The sequence below is a fragment of the Lampris incognitus genome, chromosome 19 (assembly GCF_029633865.1).
Source record: "Lampris incognitus isolate fLamInc1 chromosome 19, fLamInc1.hap2, whole genome shotgun sequence".
Classification (NCBI taxonomy): domain Eukaryota; kingdom Metazoa; phylum Chordata; class Actinopteri; order Lampriformes; family Lampridae; genus Lampris; species Lampris incognitus.
In genome coordinates, this window is record NC_079229.1 from 6272327 (window position 1) to 6294058 (window position 21732).

General features: G+C 47.8%; 2 protein-coding genes across 3 annotated transcripts in view; one reads left to right on the top strand and one right to left on the bottom strand.

Annotated features, from left to right (window-relative positions):
* Positions 1-1151, bottom strand: part of sgk3 (serum/glucocorticoid regulated kinase family member 3) — a 16031-nt gene extending 14880 nt beyond the window's left edge. For both annotated transcript variants that reach the window (XM_056299066.1, XM_056299065.1), the window contains exon 1: positions 959-1151. The gene's annotated coding sequence lies outside the window, so the exon portion shown is untranslated. The remainder of the gene's footprint in view (positions 1-958) is intronic.
* Positions 1152-3320: 2169 nt separating this feature from the next.
* Positions 3321-16289, top strand: mybl1 (v-myb avian myeloblastosis viral oncogene homolog-like 1). Its single transcript, XM_056299765.1, has 15 exons — positions 3321-3343; positions 6519-6618; positions 7044-7115; positions 8710-8802; positions 9617-9837; positions 9968-10169; positions 11560-11634; positions 12056-12166; positions 12932-13171; positions 13314-13688; positions 13823-13962; positions 14090-14204; positions 14371-14487; positions 14711-14815; positions 16161-16289. The coding sequence occupies exons 1-15, from the start codon at positions 3321-3323 to the stop codon at positions 16287-16289; spliced, it is 2118 nt and encodes a 705-aa protein (XP_056155740.1).
* Positions 16290-21732: the final 5443 nt, after the last annotated feature.

The following is a 21732-nucleotide window of genomic DNA, read 5'->3' on the forward strand; positions in this document are numbered from 1 at the left end:
CATTTAACCCAATGTTGATGGTGCAACTTTCACCTGCATCCCCCAGGTCTTGTGATGCAGTGTTGGAAATGGGCTAAATTTGGAAGGGGGGGGGTGGAGAGGGCTCAGCAACTTTTGCCCCCCCCCCCCCCCGATCATCAGTTCCCCCACCTGTTATCAGCAAGCATTCCGAGAGCAATTATCGGAAGAACCAATATCCATCCACCCCTCTCCCAAAATGACAACCGTCCCCCTTCAATCATCCAGGAGGCACACAGCCGGATCACCATTCGGCTAAACGGCGTGGCTCCACCCCGACAGCTCCGGAGACAACAACCCTAAAACGGACACCACAAGTATTTCAAGGTGGACGATGCGGACCCCCCCTCCCCCTGCGCAACTTCGGATGACAGCCTCCCCTTTGCACGGCGGCGTCGCGCAGCGGCGTTTCAACGCGGATCACGTGTGCTGTGTGGGGGGGTGTGGGGGGGAGGACATGCCTTCGGGTTTTTTTTTTTTTAGGAGGAGCAGGAAACGAACACTCCACTTTAAACAACTCTAAAGCTTTCACACACACACACACACATGGGGGGAGAGGGGGGGGTACGTAACGATCACCGTGACTTTCCTCCCCTACGCGCATTTTCCACTTGTCGTAAAACGCGTCACACGTCCAGGTGTGCGGAACGTGCTCGCCGCTGCGCACAAAAGTTGGACGGCAACTTAAAATGTCGCTGCGGACCCCCCCCCCCCCTCCCCCTCCACCCCCTCCCGTTACGGTATGTCCCTCACAACTGGAATTTCAGGTCCTCCTCCCGAGGAGGAGGAGGAGGAAGGCAAAAGTTGTCACCCGGTGGCGTCCCCCCCCTCCCCCCCGCGCGGTGAACGCGAGTCGGGGGGGGACGCACGAATTCGCCATATTTAAACAGCCGCTTGGCCTGCCGGCGCCCTTGAGCAGACGCGGAGTTCCTCACGTTACCTTTACGACGCGGCGTTCACTCATCCGCCCTCCTCCTCCTGGCTCGAGGGAACGCGTCCGAGCGAGGCCCGACCCAAAGGAGTTAGCCTGTAGTGGTTGTTGTTGTTGTTGTTGTTGTTGTGTTTCACCTCCCGTCGGCTTCCCACCCGGGAGAGCAGGAGACACGCAGGCGTCCGTCGAAGCCGCGCGTCAACTTCCCAATGAAGCGTGTCACGGGACCGCGTTTCCACCCCCGAGCAGGACGGTGGAAACGCCGAGGCTTTTCCCGAAAGCGTGCCGACACCGCCACCTACCGGCGGGACGGTGCTACGGGCGCGCCCCCGTTAAGGCCGACGCCGCTCCTGAAGATGGGGAAGCCGGGGGGGGGGGGTGGAGGTGGGGGGGGGGGTCAGTAAACAAACCTTCTCACGCGCGTTGTCCGGTTCGGCGCAATGGCCGCACATGGTTCCGCCGCAGCGCCGGCGGCGCACCGAGGCTACAGACGGCGGTAAGTAAAGCAGCGACAGAAACCCAAAAATGAAGAGAAGCCGAACCCCGCAATCGCACGTTGTACTCAAAAGCAGGCGGAAAATCAACAGGAGGAGGGGGGGGGGAGGAGGGGAGGGGGGGGCAAAGTATGACGGAATTGACCGTTGCTCCTTTCTCGGCCGTTCTGACCCAACGGACGCACCACGCGAACTGCTTTCAAAGAAAGACGCCGTGAAAGTTTATTTTTTTTAATTATTTTTTTATTTGCTCTAATAAAATATCCACACATTTTAGTCCCGACGTGAACAAAATGTGTTTCGCCCACAAGGTGTCAGAAAAATACCGCCGCAGAAGTCGCCGCGGAACGTTGAAGCGGCGCAAGGGGAGAGAGGGGGGGGTGTTCCCGGGGGGGGGGGGGTGTTCCCGGACTGCCTCCGAATTCGCTACAATGTAGCCATTTGTCGGCGTAATCAGCGCCGGTCGTACGTCGCGGCTTTTTCTTCTTCTTCTTCTTTTGATTCTCGATTTCCTGCACCGCTTATGAATAACGGGCACGTATGTGGGGGGGGGGGGGCATTTTCTGCACGGCGGCTCATAAAATAAACGGCGGTGTGCAAAAAAAAAAAAGGAGGAAAAAAAAAGCAGCGGCGGGTTTTTGCTCATGAATAGATCCGTTCTGTGCAGGTGAGGGTACGGCGCTGTACAGAAAACGCGCGCGCGCGCGCACGCACGCGCACACACTTTATTAAATTTACATAGCTACCGCCTCTGTATGCGAGAGTATGCTATACTTGTCGTGTCTTGACTCGCCATGTCAACTGTTAATTTCACCTTTGACGTGACTTTAGTTTCAGTTTAAACCCGTTTCTTCTTCTTACACGGAATTTTACCTTACTTTTAGTCAGTCTTTTGTTATTTTAGCTTCAGTTTTTTTTATTTCTCATGCTGGACTGTAGATACTGTAATTTTATAATTTTATATATATTTTTTGTTTTTGTCTTAAACGTAATCTGTTATGTCATATTCTTTGACTTTTTTGAGGTTGAACTGCACGCTAAGCATTCCATTGCCAGCAATGCCTGCCACGTTGTATTGTTGTGCATTTGACAAATAAAACAACTTGAAACGAACACACGCACACACACACCCCCATACACATATACACACATACACACACTTATCCCCCTCAACAGACGCACACGCACACACACACACACGCAAAAACCTCCCTCCCTCACTCCCCATTTGCCGACCAATCAGGAGCCAGGCCGCCTGCGCAGATTCAAACACCCCTCTGGAAGGAGGCTGGGCGCGAGAATCGGCGGGACGGACGAAAAACCAAATAACGCCAAAAAAACACAGGGACCGATAAACTGGACTCATTCAGTCGGGACGCGTGGAGAGAGAAAAGAAAGAAGAAGAAGAAGAAGAAGACGAAGAAGAAGAAGAAGAAGAACAGCAGGAATATGGTCGCTTCTCCAGCGCAGAGTCGGCCTTGACGGTGCTCTCCGGGTTTTGGGGCAAAGCAGCAGAAGAAGAAGAAGAAGAAGAAGAAGAAGAAGAAGAAGAAGAAGAAGAAGAAGAAGAGGGTCACGGCGATGTTCGCTTTTGTTAGGCTGTGTTTCTTCTTCGCCGGGAGGATGATCACCACAATGCGCGACGCCGATGCCGCGCCAGCGTAACGTGGAGGACCCGCACCGCCGCTGCGACGTCTCAGGAAAAAGCAGAAGAAGAAGAAGAAGAAGAAGAAGAAGAAGAAAAAAAGGTGGGAAAATGACGGACGCTGAGCTGCGGGCTTAAGGTTTACATGCCACCGTAGAGGACTTGACGTACACTGAGATTCGCAACTCTTTCGACCAACACCACCACCCCCCCCCCGGACCGACCGGCTGTCATGGACAACGTGAAATCGCGCAGGTGGGTGCCGTCGACCAACTTATGGCGTGAGTTTGATGGTTGTTGTCTGCCGTGGGACTTGCTTGTCGGCGGTCGCGTGCAAGTTCGCGTGCGCTGCCGTAAAGCGCGACGCTTGACAGCTGAAGGAAGTTTGCACGTTGCGTCGGTGGTTCGATCGCACCTGCATGCACCCTCTTCCCTATACGTCGCTGCAAGGGGCGGTCATGGTCCAGACTAGTCCGGGGGGCTAAACCGCCCGAAGCGGCCCCGGGTCGTTGTAAGCCGGGGGGGGGGTCGTCTTCTGAACCGGTGGTAGTTTGGACCACGGCTGAGAAAGCAGCCCGGGTGGACTGGGGTGGTGTGGGGAAAACCCCAAACTAGACCCCTTTCCGCCGGTTGTTGGTGCAGAAGTCCCCGTGCAGACTTTGCGCACCCCGGTGGGTGGTCAGCATCCGAGGAAACGCACATGACTTAGGACCGACAGGGCGGTCGCGTCACTTTTAATTCAAGTTTTCACTCGCGCTACCCCCCCCCACCCCCTCACCCCCTTTCTCCAAATTGCGCTAATTAAAGGAGATGAAATGTTTTCGTTTTTTTTTTGTTTTTTTTTTAGTGGTTCCCTTGTGAGCCCCCTATCCGTTATCTCGATGAGGGGGAGGGGGGGGGGGGTACCTGAGAGCCAGGGACAGAGAAGAAAAGTTGTTTTCTAGGAATTAAGTATTCATGCTGTCTTATTAAATGACCACATTTCATGTAGGCTGCACCCAGGTCGTTGAAATTCAAAGGCAGCTGGGTGCAGACAACTGAAGAGTGTTTGCATGTGAATGGATGAATTAAGTATTGATTTACGATCTGAGTGGAGCCTAAACACACAAGCATGGCAGTGACGTCATTTCAGCTTGAATGAGCTGTTCAGAGGCGCGTGCCCCCCCACACACACACACCCACACACACCCACCACCACTAAACTCCACCCCACCCCATCGCCACCCCCTTTGTGTTTCCATCTGGGGTAAAAAAAAAAAAAAAGACACCATCACCAGTCCCAGGTTTGAACTGGGGACATTATAATGTGTTGCTGCCTCCATCCTGCTGGCCAGCATTTGACTATGGCCGTGTGAAGCAGTGACTTGAGTTGATTATCTTCCACAATACACGTGTCTTGTTTACATAAAGTAGGTTCAAAGAACTTGTTACAACTTTGCGACTCATTGAAATATCAAGTCCACACGTCATTCCCCAGGCAAGGGACGTGGACAACGTCCCAATTCAAAATATGAAAGGGGAAAAAAAAAATCCCCACTACTTTTTGAATCTTCATTGATTTTGACCGTTAGGGCTTTGCCATTCCCCTGGCCCCACCCCAGCGTACCTCCTACTCCAAGTCAGTGACACACACACACACACACACACACACACACACACACACACACACACACACACACACACACACACCTCTGGAGGAGAAAGAGCCTGTTGATGTGGGAACACACATCTTTCCGCCAGCCCCTTACACCCCTCCTTCCTGTTCAGCCATAGGTCCAAACTCACTTCCACCTTCTCTCTGCTCCAGTGAGGGAATCAGGCTTTGCCAAAACTCTCTTGCTATGCACAGGTCTTCACTCCTGAAGAAGCCCTTTCATCCACCATCAAACACAGGATGCCAGAGACGCGCTTGTTCTCCTCCCCCCCCCCCTTTTTTTTGTGTCTGTGTGTTTCTGCAGACTTGCTCTCTGGATACACATGGCAGTGGCTGTCTAAAATTCTCCCTCACTTACACGAGTCTTCCACATTACTAATATTAGATCCAGAGGGAAGTGTTTTCCAGAAACACGTCTTACATAAAAACGGACGCACGGCGCTCGCCTACGGTTTTTTTTCTTCTTACTGTGAAGGGAAAGGAGAGAAGTTGTGTTGTTTTGCCCTTAAAGGATCCGAGCTTTACAAAATCACAAGGAGAGCAGTTGTTTATTACCCTGATATGTTGTTCATAATTTGTTGGGGGGAAAAAAAGGTTTAGTTAAAAGTAGTGATGGTCATAGTTGCAGGTCCACAGCTTGGAGAAGAGCCCGCTTTGGCGGTTTTGTCCCCTCTGCCATTGCAGCTCCAAACAAAATACCCCGCTGACCATATGTTTGTAGTGTGCAGCTCTACTGCACACCCATGTGTAATAGTGTGGATGTCGTATGTATGGCGGTAAACTTGTATTTTAATCTACATGCTGTGGCAGCAAATTTCCTCAAGAAGGCCAATAATCTATCTTGGTGAGTTACAAAAGCTAATGAAAAGTAGCTTAAATAGATGCCAGATACGGAAGACGCCAGCTTTGGCAGCATAAACAATGATCTGGTAGATAAGCCTGTTTTGATAAGTGTTAGGAATGTCCTGTTGGATATGATGGACTCACTCTCATTAGTAAGACTGCTGTCATCTTTTTGAGACCCAACTTTTCATCCTTGCTCAGTCCATTAAAGCTGAAGATGTTTCTATTCACCCCCCCTAAAAACATCTTCATGGTAGGTGAATGACTCATGCAACGGGTTGGCTGAAGCCAGTTTTGGTCTTGGTATGCTGTATGTCAAATGTTCAACACATTTTTAAGTATTTTGGTCCGTATCGCAAAGCTATGTATCATCATGTTGTGCATTATCATTATTGTTGCTATTGCATATTCAAAGAAATTGTATCGTATCATAATCTATCATGGCTTTTCTACATTTAGGCCATTTGGCAATGAAAATTTTTCATATTCAAATGCTTTGCCAAATATTGCAACGTTATTTGTGCTATATGTGGACACAACTCTTTCAGTATAATTTTGTTTTTCAACCCTTATAAAGTTTGATGCTAAATGCTAAGGACTTGGCATTTGCAAAACAAATACAATTTCATCATGTAACTTTTAGATCAAGTATTATGCACAGCCTCACAGAGCGCCACTCATAAGGGGGCTTCTGAAATATTCCGACATTTGATAATACAAATTATAGCCTCTTTTAATTGTTATGGCCTCTTGTACTTGTTATCCAAGTAATTTTGTTCCATGTATTTAATATCCAATTAGCTTCAACTTAGGTATGCTCCATAAGCATATGTAAGGTTATTTATGGATGACATCATGACAGAACTGGACTCAACCATAGCCAGGCAAAGTTCATTTTTCCCCCTTTTCTCTTTCTGCCTTTATTCTATATAGCGAGGACGAGGATGAAGAGCTACACTCAACAGATCCAGAGAGTAAGGAGAAGAGCAAAGACAGAAAGTCCCTGTGCAAGGTCAAATGGTCTCGAGATGAGGTGAGTTTATCAGTGCTTCATACCATGTATGAGGTTCCTGGCTTAAGCATGAGTGACTCAGAGGAACGACCACTGTGGTGTGTGTGTGTGTGTGTGTGTGTGTGTGTGTGTGTGTGTGTGTGTGTGTGTGTGTGTGTGTGTGTGTGTGTGTGTGTGTGTGTGTGTGTGTGTGTGTGTGTGTGTGTGTGTGTGTGTGTGTGTGTGTGTGTGTGTGTGTGTGTGTGTGTGTGTGTGTGTGTGTGTGTGTGTGAGATCAAAATGGATCAGATGTCTTGGGAAAAGTTTGCTCACTGCTGTCGCTGTCATAAACAGAAGAGCTGCAAAAGTTTCTCGGTGCAAGGGAAGTCGATAAGGGCGTTAGATAAGAGGAAGCTATTCAAATGGGTTGGTTACTTTAACTCTCTCTCTCTCTCGCTCTCTCTCAGGATGAAAAACTAAAAAAACTAGTAGAACAACATGGAACTGACTCCTGGAAAATAATTGCCAACCTTTTTCCAGTAAGTATATATAGTGTTTTACCCAAGGGATGTAATTTCTATTGAAGAATGGGCTGCCTTGGCTAGTGAACTTGTAATGAACAATGCTATCCCGTTATTTTGTATAAGCTAGCTGAAAAGTTGCTGTAAGTGCCAAAAGTATAAAAGTGTTAATAGTTAATGAGGCAAAACCATGCTTTGTCAGTCTTTAGTTATTCAAAAATGTATTGTTCTATTTCCCAGTAGTCCCTTGAACACAGCACTGAAGATATAGTAGCTTTTGTTCAATTGAAATCTTCACACATGATAATGAGCATACATAGAAAACTGTATTCACACAGTTTTCAAACGGCGAGTGAGAAGCTTCTTGGTTCAAACTTTTCTCTCACCTGGCCCCAAAATGGTGAAATGAATTCCCGGACTCCCATCAGAGCTACTGACTCGCTTACTTCGTTCAACAAAGGAAGGCCTACGTTAATTATATAATGGTCTCTAGTGGCACTTTGCAGCTACTATTTGTCATCTCATACTGAAACACCATCATTAATGGTACTATTGTTTCCTTCGACTTGCACGTGACATTTTATGCTCTTATAACACTCACTTGTCTGCTGTACTGACAGTATGTGGCAACTTGAATCTACTTTGTACTGTGATTCTCTTAATTCTTCGCCTGTTGATAATCCAAGGTGCACTTACACTAATGCATGTGGCATGACGTGCACACTTGGCTTTGATGTGATTACTATGTAGCGCTCTATGATGCTAGTTGGTAACACTCGAATGTATCGGCTAGTTGCTGACTCTGTTGTAAGTCGCTTTGGTTAAAAGCATCTGCCGAGGGGGCATCTGGGTAGCGTAGCGGTCTATTCCGTTGCCTGCCAACACAGGGATCACCTGTTCGAATCCCCGTGTTACCTCTGGCTTGGTCGGGCGTCCCTACAGACACAATTGGCCATGTCTGCGGGTGGGAAGCTGGATGTGGGTGTGTCCTGGTCGCTGCACTAGCATCTGCTCTGGTCGGTCGGGGCGCCTGTTCGGGAGGGGGGGGGATAGCGTGCTCTTCCCACGTGCTATGTCCCCCCAGGTGAAACTCCTCACTATCAGGTGAAAATAAGCAGCTGGCGACTCCACATGTATCGGAGGAGGCATGTGGTAGTCTGCAGCCCTCCCCGGATCAACAGAGTGGGTGGAGCAGCGACTGGGATGGCTCGGAGAGCGGGATGATTGGCCAGGAACAATTGGGGAGAAAAGGGGGGGAGCATCTGCCGAATGTGTGAATGTAAACGTCTTCTTATGTCATTAGAGGAAGTCGAGAGTCACAACTGCCATGTAAATCGAAAGGGGTGTCGGTATCACTGGTGATGTTTTACTGTGACATACAGTGGACCCATCCTATCAACCCACCCCTTTCCCGATCTCATTCTTATTTGCTGTCTAAACCATTTAACAGCTAATTCCCATTGCCTGTAATTAGGAGGTGCCTAACAGTGAGGGTTTTGTCGTGGGTGCGGTGACTGGTGAAGCAGACTGCTCTCAGAGGTGAGCCTGTCTGTTACAGGTGTATGTGTGTGCTGTGTAACCAGGTGTTGTGCATTGTTTGACACTGTCACAGGGGAGAACAGATGGCCAATGTCAGCACCGCTGGCAGAAGGTGCTCAACCCAGAACTGGTGAAAGGACCTTGGACAAAAGAGGAGGATCAGAAGGTAAGAGGATCTGGGAACTCCCTGCCCGGGATAGAAAAGGGTACCATAAATGACAGAATGATAAATAATAGGGGAGGTGTTGAGGAAGCTGTAGCAAGAGGACAGGGCGGCGTGAGTTGAGGGTACACAACGCAAACATATATGAGAATGTGCAGTGTGTCTTTCCCACCAGACTAACAGAGCTTTGCACACGCACTAGCAACTTTCCCGCCAACACTCTTCATTTCGGCCCAAGTGGGGTTTTTTTTCTCTCTCTCTCTCTCCCCCCTCTTTTTTTTTTTTTTTTGGATATGCAAATGCTCCACTACCTCATGCCTTATACAACTCAGACTTTCCAAGAGTCTGGTTTAGAGTCCAGCCCTAATGTCTGTCCAAGTCGTAGGGGGTACATGCATTCCTTAAATGGAGCACTACGCTGCAGGAATGTGGAGAATGGCGTCTCGTTCGACCAAAACGTTGGCGTCACAACAACAGAAACACAGACCTATCTGTAATAGAATGGCCTGCCAGCTATGACGTCAACATTTTTCAAGTGAGACAGAAACAGCCAGCAGATTCTGCTCCTACCGCTGCGTTCTAAGAACTGTTGCTGCAGCATTGAGAATAATAACTATCAATGACAGAAACTCCTGCTGTCTGTATGGGGCTATGTTGTGAATGGAGCCAAGCAGGGCCTAATTTATACTTCTCACTTGTAAAGGCCTAGAAATAAAGATGAGAATGTCAGCAGGTGCAGTGCTGTTTAGTTGTCTGAATGAGATATCACCAATGTCAATTATTTACTAATTTTTCCCTCCCGAATATATTTGTGCAGGTTATAGACCTTGTACGCAAATATGGTCCCAAGCGCTGGTCAGTTATTGCTAAGCACCTCCATGGGAGAATCGGAAAGCAATGCCGTGAGCGATGGCACAACCACCTTAACCCTGAGGTGAAGAAGTCTTCATGGACCCAGGAAGAGGACCGGATCATCTATGAGGCCCATAAACGGCTGGGCAACCGCTGGGCTGAGATCTCCAAGCTCCTGCCTGGACGGTAAGAGCCTGTCAGCCATACACTCCATGCTTGTCTCTACTGACAATAAAGTGGTGCTCCGCATCATATGTGTACGAAGGTGAAAGTTGAAATTGTCCAGCATTAACAAACCCCACCTTCTCCTTTACAGGACAGACAACTCCATCAAGAATCACTGGAACTCCACCATGAGGAGAAAAGTAGAGCACGAGGGCTACCTACAGGAGGGCTCCAGGGCTATCCCCTCCTCTCAAGGCGGAGTGAAGAGACGCCACCACAGACCCTGTCCTCCCCCACTACCCGACCCCCAGCATTGTGACCATAGTCCGCTGGCCATCCCAGGACCCATCCAGGTCAGCTACCCCACTTTGCTTTGCCATCTATTCGATACCAAACGGTTAACTTGGTTACAACCAGGGAAGTTTGAGTATACTCTTTGGTTTCTTGCATCTTTAAAAGTAGTACCAGTAATATTGTGTATAGAAAGACATTTGGGCATCTGCTGGTCTGTTAGGTGGTAATAACTGGTCTTTGGCTTGAAAACATTACCAAAGGCTTATAGAATATATCTGGAAGGGAAAAAAATCCCGTTGCAAAATGCTTTTTGTGGATTGGCAGAAATGCCAGTTACAGTGCTAAAACTTGAAGGGGGGGAGTATGTTTCATCTGCTAACGAATTCTCTAGCTACTTTGAATTTGTGTTGCAGACAGTTTTGTCTGTCTATTTCTAGAAACAGCCCATCAAACAGGCACATGTGCAGGTGTGTTTAAGATCATTTGCATTAGCAATAACGGAGTATCACTTTGACTCTGAGGGGCAATGTCAGATGTCAAAACGGAGACAGATATTAGTCAATTAATCCGGGTTTTTTTTTTTTTTTATAGAAGAACTTCCCTTTCAGGTCGTCATGGTCTGGTGCAGGAAGAGAATGTTGCATCTCAACAGCGTTTTCTTATATTGGCACATAGTATCTCTAAATCTTGAGCTGTGTTATCAAGCCTGGACTGAGTTTCTTGTGAATCTTGTCGGCCTTAGTGCAACCACTTGATGCAACGGTCCTGAAGATTGTCATTATTGCATTGCCTACCAACACAGGGATCGCCGGTTCGAATCCCCGTGTTACTTTCGGCTTGGTCAGGTGTCCCTATAGACACAATTGGCCGTGTCTGCGGGTGGGAAGCTGGATGTTGGTGTGTGTCCTGGTCGCTGCATTAGTGCGTCCTCTGGTCGGCCAGAGCGCCTGTTCAGGGGGGAGGGGGAACTGGGGGGAGTAGCGTGATCCTCCTACGTGCTGCGTCCCCCTGGCGAAACTCCTCCCTGTCAGGTGAAAAGAAGCGGCTGGTGACTCCACATGTATTAGAGGAGGCATGTGGTAGTCTGCAGCCCTCCCCGGATCAGCAGAGACGGTGGAGCAGAGACCAGGACAGCTTGGAAGAGTGGGGTAATTGGCCGGATACAATTGAGGAGAAAAGGGGGGGGGGCAATAAATAAAATGATATCCAGTGACAAATTATTGGCAGTTATTTCTGCCACCTGTTAAATGTGAGGTAGTTCTACTCTGGCCGAGGACTGAATCCTGCCAGAAACGATCTCTCCTGTCTCCCTTATTCTAACCCCGCTTCCATTCTGTCTGAATGAATAACAATACCAAATGTGAGTGGACCGCCCATCCTCCTTTAAAAACCAACTCTTATTAGCAAATTGTCCTCTTATTTAGTCATTTGTGTGATCCTCTGTCGTAGATGGGGGGATATGCCTATGACTCTCACGGTGGACACTTGCTGGACAGCCTCCTCGATTCCTCAGGCTTCTTATCGGTGAGTGTGTTTGCGTGTGTGTGTGTGTGTGTGTGTGTATGTGTGTGTGTGTGTGTGTGTGTGTGTGTGTGTGTGTGTGTGTGTGTGGGCGTGTTGGGATTATGTGTAAGCATGTCTGTGTATGTATATTGTCAGCAAACTCTTGTCGCATCCCCTTTATTTTCCTGGCTATCTGTAGTTATCCTTTCAAATTGCTGACTCCGGTCTGCGGATCCAGTACTTGAACGGGCCCCTTATTCTCTACTAACATTCATCCACGGATCAGGGTGTTAATGTCAAGGGGGTCCTTTTAAAAAATTATGTGTGTAAATCTGTTATCTTTTTCTTTGTCTCCTTTTTCGTTTTCCGGATTTCTTTCCTCCCACCTTCTCTCCTGCCCTCCTTTCACCTTCCCCATCCCCAAAATGTGTGTTTATTCCAGCCGTCCTGCCTGGATGACCCAGACAAAGAGCAAAGAATTAAGGAGCTTGAACTGCTGCTTATGTCAGCAGAGAATGAAGTCCGACGACAAGTGCAGTGCAGAGGTCCATGTGTAAGGGCATACTCCAAATGTGTGTTAGCGGAATTAGTTAGCATAGCCTGCGTGTGAGTGTGTGTGCGTGTGTGTATGCGTTAGCAGCTCACATACACGTGCGAGTGCAAGTATAGTGCCAATGTATGTGGTCCTGTAGTCTGATTTGCTGTAGTGTTGCTGTAGTAACTAGCTTCCCATCTCGCTACTCATTCCGACTTGGCTGGAGCAGCGCTTGGTAGTCCTCTGCCCACCCCAACCCCCCCCCCCCCCAAAAAAAAGCCTTGTTACCGTCATCCCAACTGTTAACCATCTTTCATTTCCACCTGTTCCCCACTCCCTTGCCCACGCTCTGCCAGTGGTTCGGTCTGAAAACAAGCACTCTCCATCGTTTCCCTCCTCTTCTGTTTTATCCCTGTCTCTTACCAACACAACGTTTTTCACCTTAATCACTCCCTTCATTTAACTGGCTGTGAAGTTCAAGGAAGGCCGAAACGCGCCTCATCTGTTGCTGTCACTGCTAGATGAATTCATTCAGTGAAGTTTTTTTCAGGCCACGGAGGAATCCTAAAAATTTATAAAGATAAAAAAAATATATATATTTCATGACTTGAAACAGTCTTAAAATCAGACACGATTTCCTCCCATCTTATTTTCAAGAGGTAAACCAACTTACTGAAACTTCAGAGGCATGACACTGACAGTCTTACTACGGTTTTACAGTTTATGGATCTGCTGCTGTAGCCATATATCTAATGGCCCCGTTCTTTCTTTCCCGCCCTCCAGAGCATAGAGCACTATTCAGCCTGGTCTGACAGTGTGGCAGATGACACCCTGACCACAAGCAGCAGCAGCCTGGAGGAGCAAAAAGAAGGAATGCCTTGGAGGGGCCCTGAGGTCCCCCAGGGGCCCCCAGGACAGCTCCCTGTCTCCCCCAGCAAGTTCCTGGCTGTGGAGGCCAACACCGTGCTCTCAACTTTGCAGACTATACCCGAGTTTGCAGAGACCATGGAGCTCATTGACTCGGTGAGTGTTTTATGTTTGAGGAAGAGAAAGAGAGAGACACCGCATGAGAAATTACCTCATGAATCTGTGGATTTAATTAAAAATACCAGACGTAGGACATGAATGTGTTGAAGATCTATTGTAGATGTGTTTAACTCTGCAGGACCCTGCGGCCTGGGGTGAAGTGGCAAGCTTCGATGTGTCTGAGACAGTGACGCCCTCCAGGCAGATTCAGGGAGGATACGCCAGCCTGCCACAAGAGAGGACAGTTGATGATGCACACAGCTACACAGTCAGCCCCGTGTCTTCAATCTCCAGCCATGACAGGCACTGCCCACCGTTTGGCCTTGATAAAGCCAACCCCCTCACACCCATCAACACATCCAAACCCACACAGGCGTCCATCGGGAGGAGAAAGAGAAGAGAGAAGGGGGAACAATCCCCCATGTGCGAAAGGAACTGTCAAACCTTCCTGGAAAATGTCACAAACTCCCCCAAGAAAACGCCCACAAAATCGCTGCCTTTCTCCCCGTCACGGGTAAACTAAACTTCAGTCGACTTAGCCCCAACTAGTTCCTCATTCAGCTGACCTCATCCTCGGTGTAAAGTTGAAGTTCTGTGATTGCACTGCCTTGTGGGTAACATCCTCTTTCTGCCTGGTTGTTTCCCCAGATGTTCAACATATCAGGGGCTGAACATCTGAGCCTGGACAACCCAGCCCTCACTTCCACCCCTGTGTGTAGCCAGAAGTGTTTCCTAAACACGCCCCTCCATAAAGAAACCACACCCAAGCACCAGAAAGAGAACGCCGGGTAGGTGAACAACTTAAAGCCACATAATTGCTGTAAGATAGCGCTGGTCTTGGCTGTGTTATGAAGTTTTGTTGACCTGCAAATGGGTTCAGTTCATTGATTTTAAGATGGCAGGTATCCTCTCTAGTTCCAGGACTCCAAAATTTCGCAAGATGGTTATGATACCAGCTCCCCGGACACCGACTCCATTCAAAAATGCTCTTGCTGCCCAGGAGAAAATGCACGGACCGGTGAACATGGAAGTAAGTGGTGAAGTCTTATCGAAGGCACGGCCATGTGTGCCCTTACGGGTGTGGTTTTATAGTTTGCTCACTTCTTTGTCTGTATTAATGTTTCAAATGCTCACATCTTAACCACCCATTCTTGCAATTGTATTATGTGTGTTTGTGTGTGTGTTATCTCTTGCAGCCCCAGCCACTGGCATTTCTAGAGGAGGACATCCGCGAGGTTTTAAAGCAGGAGACTGGAGCTGACATCTTCAACAGGACAGACCCCCAGCCTGAATACAGGACATGGAAACACAATGTAAGTGTAACATCCATGCTTGAATAGCCCTCTCTGTCCCGACACAGTAACTTTATCTACCCGTGCAAATGAAAAATTGGCAGAGAAACTTTACTTGAATTTGCTTTTCTTCAGTTACTGTAACAAAGGAAGGCATCGGACAGTATATTGTGATTTTTGTACCCCTTATCAGTACATGAGCATTTCCTGTTGCATTTTGTGAAGCCTAGATGTTTCATTTCAGATGGATGGCCCAGCTAGGAAGGTACGGAAATCTTTGGTGCTGGACCCCTGGGGCAAGGAGTGCCTCAACGTGCAGCTCTTCCCAGAACAGCTCAACAGTGAACAGGTAGGTCACCCGGAGGTCATCGTGTGGCACAGGCATATGTAAAAAGTGAATGAGGAGCACTCCTCTACCCTCAACAACCACTATTGGCGTGTCTTTCAGCATGACGCGTAACACCTATTTCTTCTTGTGGAGCTGCTCACTGGCCAGCAGTAGACTTGTCTTTTTACTTAATAGTTTGTAATGCAGGGCCTTCCTGGCACGGAGCATTCACGCTTGGTCAACTTTTTAAGACTAGATAAAGATTGTGTTGTTAAAAGTTCCCAGTCTTGGGGGTCCGGGTGGCATGGCGGTCTATTCCGTTGCCTACCAACACGGGGATCGCTGGGTCGAATCCCTGTGTTACCCCCCGGCTTGGTCAGGCGTCCCTACAGACACAATTGGCCGTGTCTGTGGGTGGGAAGTCAGATGTGGGTATGTGTCCTGGTCGCTGCACTAGCGCCTTCTCTGGTCGGTCTGGCGTCTGTTCAGGGGGGAAGTGTGGGAAATAGCGTGATCCTCCCATGCACTACGTCCCCCCCTGGCGAAACTCCTCACTGTCAGGTGAAAAGAAGCGGCTGGCGACTCCACATGTGTCGGAGGAGGCATGTGGTAGTCTGCAGCTCTCCCCGGATCAGCAGAGGGGGTGGAGCAGCGACCGGACAGCTTGGAAGAGTGGGGCAATTGGCCAAGTACAGTTGGGGAGAAAAGGGGGGGGGGTCTTTGATTGGTGACTTTATTTAGTGCAAAACTTACTTGGTGTGGCATTTCCATTATTGGTATTGATAATGGATTTATTAATCACAAGTTCTTGGTTTCACTGGACATTGTTTGGCAGGTATCAGATGAAAATCTCCTGACCAGCTCTTTACTGATGACCCCAATCCTTGAGCGAGAGGAGCGGAGCCGCCCTTTGACCTCTGGGAAGGAGGGCCCCACCTTTATCCCTCTGCAGTGCCTCCTCAGCCCCCTGGCAAAGAGGCCTCCCATCTCCCACAAAACACCCCCACGCGACACACCGGTACAGTTGCATTCATTTTAAACCAGTAGTTAAAAATAAATTCATCCACGATTTGAACCGCTTATTCATACAAACAACATTTTTATTTCTGCTGGAGGGTCAGAGGAGAGATGCTTAGAGTACATGCCAGGATTTAGTTTCAGGAATATGTTACCCTTCAGAGAAGAGAAAATGAAATGGAAAATTGTCTGTAGCAAACCTCCTATATCTCTTAATTCACTGACATAAACAAAACCGGTGTCTGTATAGCCCTGGTTTTCTCCGTCTTTGTCTGTGTCAACATGTTAATCTCCCCCAACGACTCCTCTGTGTTAGTAACCGTCGGCCCCCCCCCCATCTCTTCTGCAGGTGACCAGTGAGTGGGAAGCGGTGGTTTATGGGAAAACGGAGGACCAGCTGATCATGACAGAGCAGGCCCGTCAGTACCTGAACCCCTACCCGTCCTCCGGCTCTACCTCAAGGGCCCTCGTGCTTTGAAGCCGTCCCCCCGTGCCATGCGTGATTGCTATGGGAGCTGCTTTCCTGAAAAACCTCCACGGTATCCTGTAATAGACAATCTAGTGTAGGCAACCAAACACAGATTAAAGATTGTTTTTTTTTAAGCAGAAATGCACTGTATAAGACATAACGAAAACAAAAGCATGGCTGCTGTTTTTATTTCACAAGGTGTTTCTCGATCACTGCCCGAGTATAAACGTGTATTTTGTTTTCAATACACAAAAGGCGTTCTGCCGCATATCAGTTTTGTACAGATAAGACAAACTAGATTTTCTGCACTAGTCGGTAATGTTGAAACAACCTGCACATACAGTAAGTAGGCTGTAGGTATAGGAGGTTTGTTACTAGCAATGGCTGCTTTTGAGTTTGATATTGATAATATATTCTTTACATAAGAAAAAAAAAAAAAGACAATTTTATGACGTAACGCTACACATTATGTATCTCCGCCAGCTTTTTTTCATTGAACTGCCCTGTCGCTGTTGTTGGAGGAAAACCACAAATCTACTGTACAAAAGAGAATTTAAAGAAGAACTATTTATCGTTTAGTGGAATTGTGTGCTTATTTTGTATTTTTGAAAACAAACAGTATTTTTGTTGCCCCCCTCCCCAATTGTACTTGGCCAGGCGGCACGGTGGCGTAGTGGTTAGCACAGTCGTCTCACAGCAGGACGGTCCCGGGTTCGAGCCCCGGGGTAGTCCAACCTTGGGGGTCGTCCCGGGTCGTCCTCTGTGTGGAGTTTGCATGTTCTCCCCGTGTCTGCGTGGGTTTCCTCCGGGGGCTCCGGTTTCCTCCCACAGTCCAAAGACATGTAGGTCAGGTGAATCGGCCGTACTACATTGCCCCTAGGTGTGAATGTGTCGGCCCTGTGACGGTCTGGCGGCCTGTCCAGGGTGTCTTCCCGCCTGCTGCGCAATGACTGCTGGGATAGGCTCCAGCATCCCCGCGACCCTGTGTAGGATAAGCGGTTTGGATAACGGATATAATGGATGGATGTACTTGGCCAATTACGCCACTCTTCCGAGCCGTCCCGGTTGCTGCGCCACCAACTCTGCCAATCCGGGGAGGGCTGCAGACTACCACATGCCTCCTCTCGGTACATGTGGAGTGACCAGCCACCTCTTTTCACCTGACAGTGAGGAGTTTCACCAGGGGGACGTAGTGCATGGGAGGATCACGCTATTCCTCCCAGTCTCTCCCCCCCCCCCCCGAACAGGCGCCCTGACTAACCAGAGGAGGCGCTAGTGCAGTGACCAGGACACATACCCACATCCGGCTTCCCACCCACAGACACGGCCAATTGTGTCTGTAGGGATGTCCGACCAAACCGGAGGTAACGCGGGGTTTCGAACCGGCGGTCCCCGTGTTAGTAGGCAATGGAATAGACTGCCAAGCCACCCGGTCGCCCCCCCAAACACAGTGTTTTGATAAGTGTCAGAAACAGCACAACACTTCGGTAACTCCAAAATCATTGGCTTCAAATAAGAACAACAACTTTAGACAAGGTTGTGTGGTTTTCCGAGACAGGTGCGTCGTCATTAGAGGAACGCGTATCCCCGGTGACACGTAGTCTTGCAGGATGGAGAAAGGAAGTTGTCAGTATTGCACTACTGAGTTGATTTTTGCTGCCGAGGAGGGAGCAGAAAAGAGCGAACTGGATAGCACTTGCGACACGATGGTATGTTTATTTTCTTTCTTTTTTTTTTGAGGACACAAAGTTTCCTTTCCAAGGCCACAGTTTTCGTTGACACACCAGTTGAATGTATTTCATTGCATGGAATTGTGAAAGAACCTCAAAAAGGGTAGGGTACTTAATTGTTTATTGCTTGTTATCTTTTATTTATTGTGTGACGGCTCTAAAGCTCGGATGTTAATATAAATCGGACAAAAGTATACGTTTACGTTTGGCTGACGGGACGGCAGCCTACAAACCCTCGCTCGTCACGAAGCAGTTCAGCCGTTCATCTCTGTCATTGAAAGAAGAAGAAGAAGAAAAGGTCGCCATTGCTTTTCGGTCAGACTGATACCGACCATATCACGTCATCAGTGTTTTACAACAAGCATTCGGTCCAAAAGGATTTACCTTTTGTTTGAAAGCCGTAGGTTTTATTTATTTAATGTCTACTAATTTATTTATTTCTAAAAAAAAAAAGTAAGAAATTATTGAAGAATTCTATTTTCCTTTTCTGTCATAAACAGGAATGGGCTACCATTCAGTTCATTTTTCTCCAAGTTAGTAGAGAAACATGCACTGCCACTAATCTCATCCATCCATTCGTTTCTTTTCCTCTGATCAGACCAATACTAGTAAATAACCATTATGTAGCAATATCACTGATTTTACACACACACAAAAAAAAAAGCATATAGTGGTAGAACTTTTTTTTTTTTGCCGTGGAATTGAAATGTGATGTCTCTTAGGTAGCAGGATTCCATCTTTGACCTCTAATCATAGGCAAATTGCACTTTTTACTCATCGTTTTAAATGTTGGATTGTAAGTTTGCTGACGATGTAGCTCTTGTACTGTGTGTGTTCTCTGGCCTTAGAAGAAAGACGACGCAGGAGTGAGGATAGAACACTGACGTAAAAGGTCAAGCTGCTTCGTTTTTTGTTTTTGTTTTTACTTTTTTTTTTTTCGATACGATGTTCCGTTCTTCTAGCTCTGGTGTTTACTGTTGGAAAACAGCAGCACATACTAGCTGCTGTCTCAGCATGTAAGCAATGTAGATGAGACCTAAGCCTTGCATCTTTTTTGAGGGGGGGGGGGGCAGCAAATGTTATTGGTTAGGGGAGCCATCCCATCTCACCAAGGTCCCAGGGTTTGACACACACCCCCCGCCGCCCCCCAGATACCCAACGATGGGTCAATCAACAGCCTGATTACCTGTCAGTTCAATTAAGTTTGTTATTATAGCCTTAAATCGCAGTTATGATAGAGGAAAATGTACAGCATCCTCCATCCTTAAGCCCGTAATTGCTGTCTTAGTGCCCTTATGCAAGGCAACTCCTCCTGGTCACTCATTGTAAGTTGCAATACGTGGGAGTCTGGGCTGTGATGCTGTTGAGATTCTCTGCCCCGCGCTTTTCTGCAGATAGACTCGTTCACAATACCGACATGATGAAGGCATGTGTGTAAATCACTCAGAAGCACTCTTTTCATTGTAATAAACAAACCAGTATAGTAACACTACTGCTATTAGTCCTCATTAATAACATCATGTCATCTAATCTGGATTTGGACGGGAGGATTATCCAGCGTTAAGCATTTGAGTGAGAAAAAGAGGGGAATCTTGTCAGGGAGATCAAGTGGAAAGATCAGGCAAGTACGCAAGTTTAGAGCAAGGAAAGTAGGCTTAACCAAACTAATTCCTGTCTTCATAAGAGCTTGAGATTTGAACTTTGAACATGGCGGCTGAAGGTGTGTGCAACAGCTGAAGTTGTGTGTATATATGTGTGTTATGTGTTTGTTGGTTTGACCCGTGTTTGTACATTCCATTTTTAGTTCCAAATAATGTTTGTATGTTAACATTTGGCCACGTAGCACCCTTTGTTTTGAGGGAATTAAGTACATGTACAGGATTGTAGCAGTTGTCCTACTACTGTAGTTATGCATGAGCAATATGCAAGATGCTGAATTTAGCTTATATCATTTACAAGGTAATTCACAGATTTCACACATGCGTTATATTTTAGACCGTTTTTTTTTTTCATTTGAAAACATAACCAAGGTACCATAGAATTCCTGCCAACTGCCATTGTAACCATGTACTTAATGCTAAAAAAAATAAAATAAAATGCATTTTTTTTGCATGACACCTGTGGCCTTTCAATTTGCATGTAACTCGCCTTCACGGTGAGCCGTGTAATGTGAAACTGCAGGGGCGGTGGGGGTCTACCCTGCCGTGTTCCCTTGTACAGAATTGTATACCATTCGCTCACAGTAAGTATTTCCGGTGATGGTTCGGGTGGTTTTTACGACAAGCTCATCATAGCCATAGAACGATCTCGCATTGAAAACAAAAGCTGGTTCTACACAAGTATAATTCTCGGGCGGGCTGGGTTTATTTTTAATCCTTCGCCCATTGGGTTTGCTTCTAAACATTCAGCTGGACATGACAGCTAGGCAGGAGCATTAAGGCTGTGCAAATAGAGTGGATGTAGGAAAAACCCATCGTGTGTGTGTCTGTGTGTGTGTGTGTGTGTGTGTGTGTGTGCATGGAGTGAGATACTGTCAACTTGGCCTGGGGTCCGAGGACACGAGCCCCTTCTACAAGAACAAGAGTCCTCTCCACAGGGTCAGCTGCTGGCCCTAAAGGGGCCCACTCACCCATGACTTAATGCCCCTGGGCTCCTTTGTCCCCAGGGCTGTTGGTTTTACAGGCCCATTCACTCAATTTCCCCCAAACGGAGGGAGGAGGCAAGAAACCGATGAGTTGCCCTATGTTGGAAGAGTAACTGTGTACACACATACAACCCATGCACACATGTACACACACTTAAACACAAGCAGGGCATTGCATATGTCCACTACATCAATCTGTCCCCCTCTCGTTCTTGTTCAAGGACTCTCGGGCTTTTGTTTTTGTTCGGCCCGCACCGAGGATCGAACGATGGCAACAGGGCGGCTGCGTCTTAATTGGTCATAGCAGCCCTTCCACCGTATGCTTCCTGTATGCCTTGCTCTAGCTGCAAAATTGTTTGCTTTTTTTTTGTTTAACTTTTTGCCGTGCTGCCAAATGCTCTTTCTTAACAGGAATGTTTTACCCAGTTGTTGTTGCTGCGCAGCTGGCTTCAATAACAGTACACCACATTTTCCATCTTCACTAAAAGTAAAACTTAAAACTGCAAAGTTTGCGCCGCCCCCTTTTTTCCCCCCCGCCTATATAGGTGCCCTGCCTTCTTTATCTCTTCTAAAGAGCCAAACTACGGGGTGTGCACGTAAGAGAGAGAGAGAGCGAGAGTGTGTATGTTGTACACAAGATTGAGGAGAAAGATATTCAACAGAGCCTGCAGCGCCCCAACACCAAATCTCCTCTGCCCGCTCCTTCTTTTTGCACACACACACACACACACACACACACACACACACACACACACACACACACACTGTTTGCCTTTGTGTATGCCAGACAGCAGATGGCAGCCCATTATAGGGCTGACAGAGCAGTCATCTGGCAGGCACCCTGCTACCCCTCCTCATCCCCCCTTAAAAAACAACCAGCAGAGCACGGCACGGATAGACAGTTTAGGCGGGAAAGTCGACAGCCTCCTGTGTGTGTGTGTATATGTGTGTGCATGAGTATGTACATGAGTGTGTGCACGGGTGTGTGTGTGTCAGAATTGGACCCTGGCCTTTCTGAGCGATATAGGTCACCGTTTCCACTCGGTGTGTGTGTGTGTGTGTGTTAGTGCAGGGTGAG

Excerpts from the sequence above, each read along its gene's own strand:
- mybl1 (XM_056299765.1), top strand. The coding sequence starts at position 3,321 with ATGGACAACGTGAAATCGCGCAG. Across the intron at positions 12,167-12,931 it reads TGCAGTGCAGAGGTCCATGT|AGCATAGAGCACTATTCAGC; the intron begins GTAAGGGCATAC and ends CCCGCCCTCCAG. Across the intron at positions 14,816-16,160 it reads AACAGCTCAACAGTGAACAG|GTGACCAGTGAGTGGGAAGC; the intron begins GTAGGTCACCCG and ends TCTCTTCTGCAG.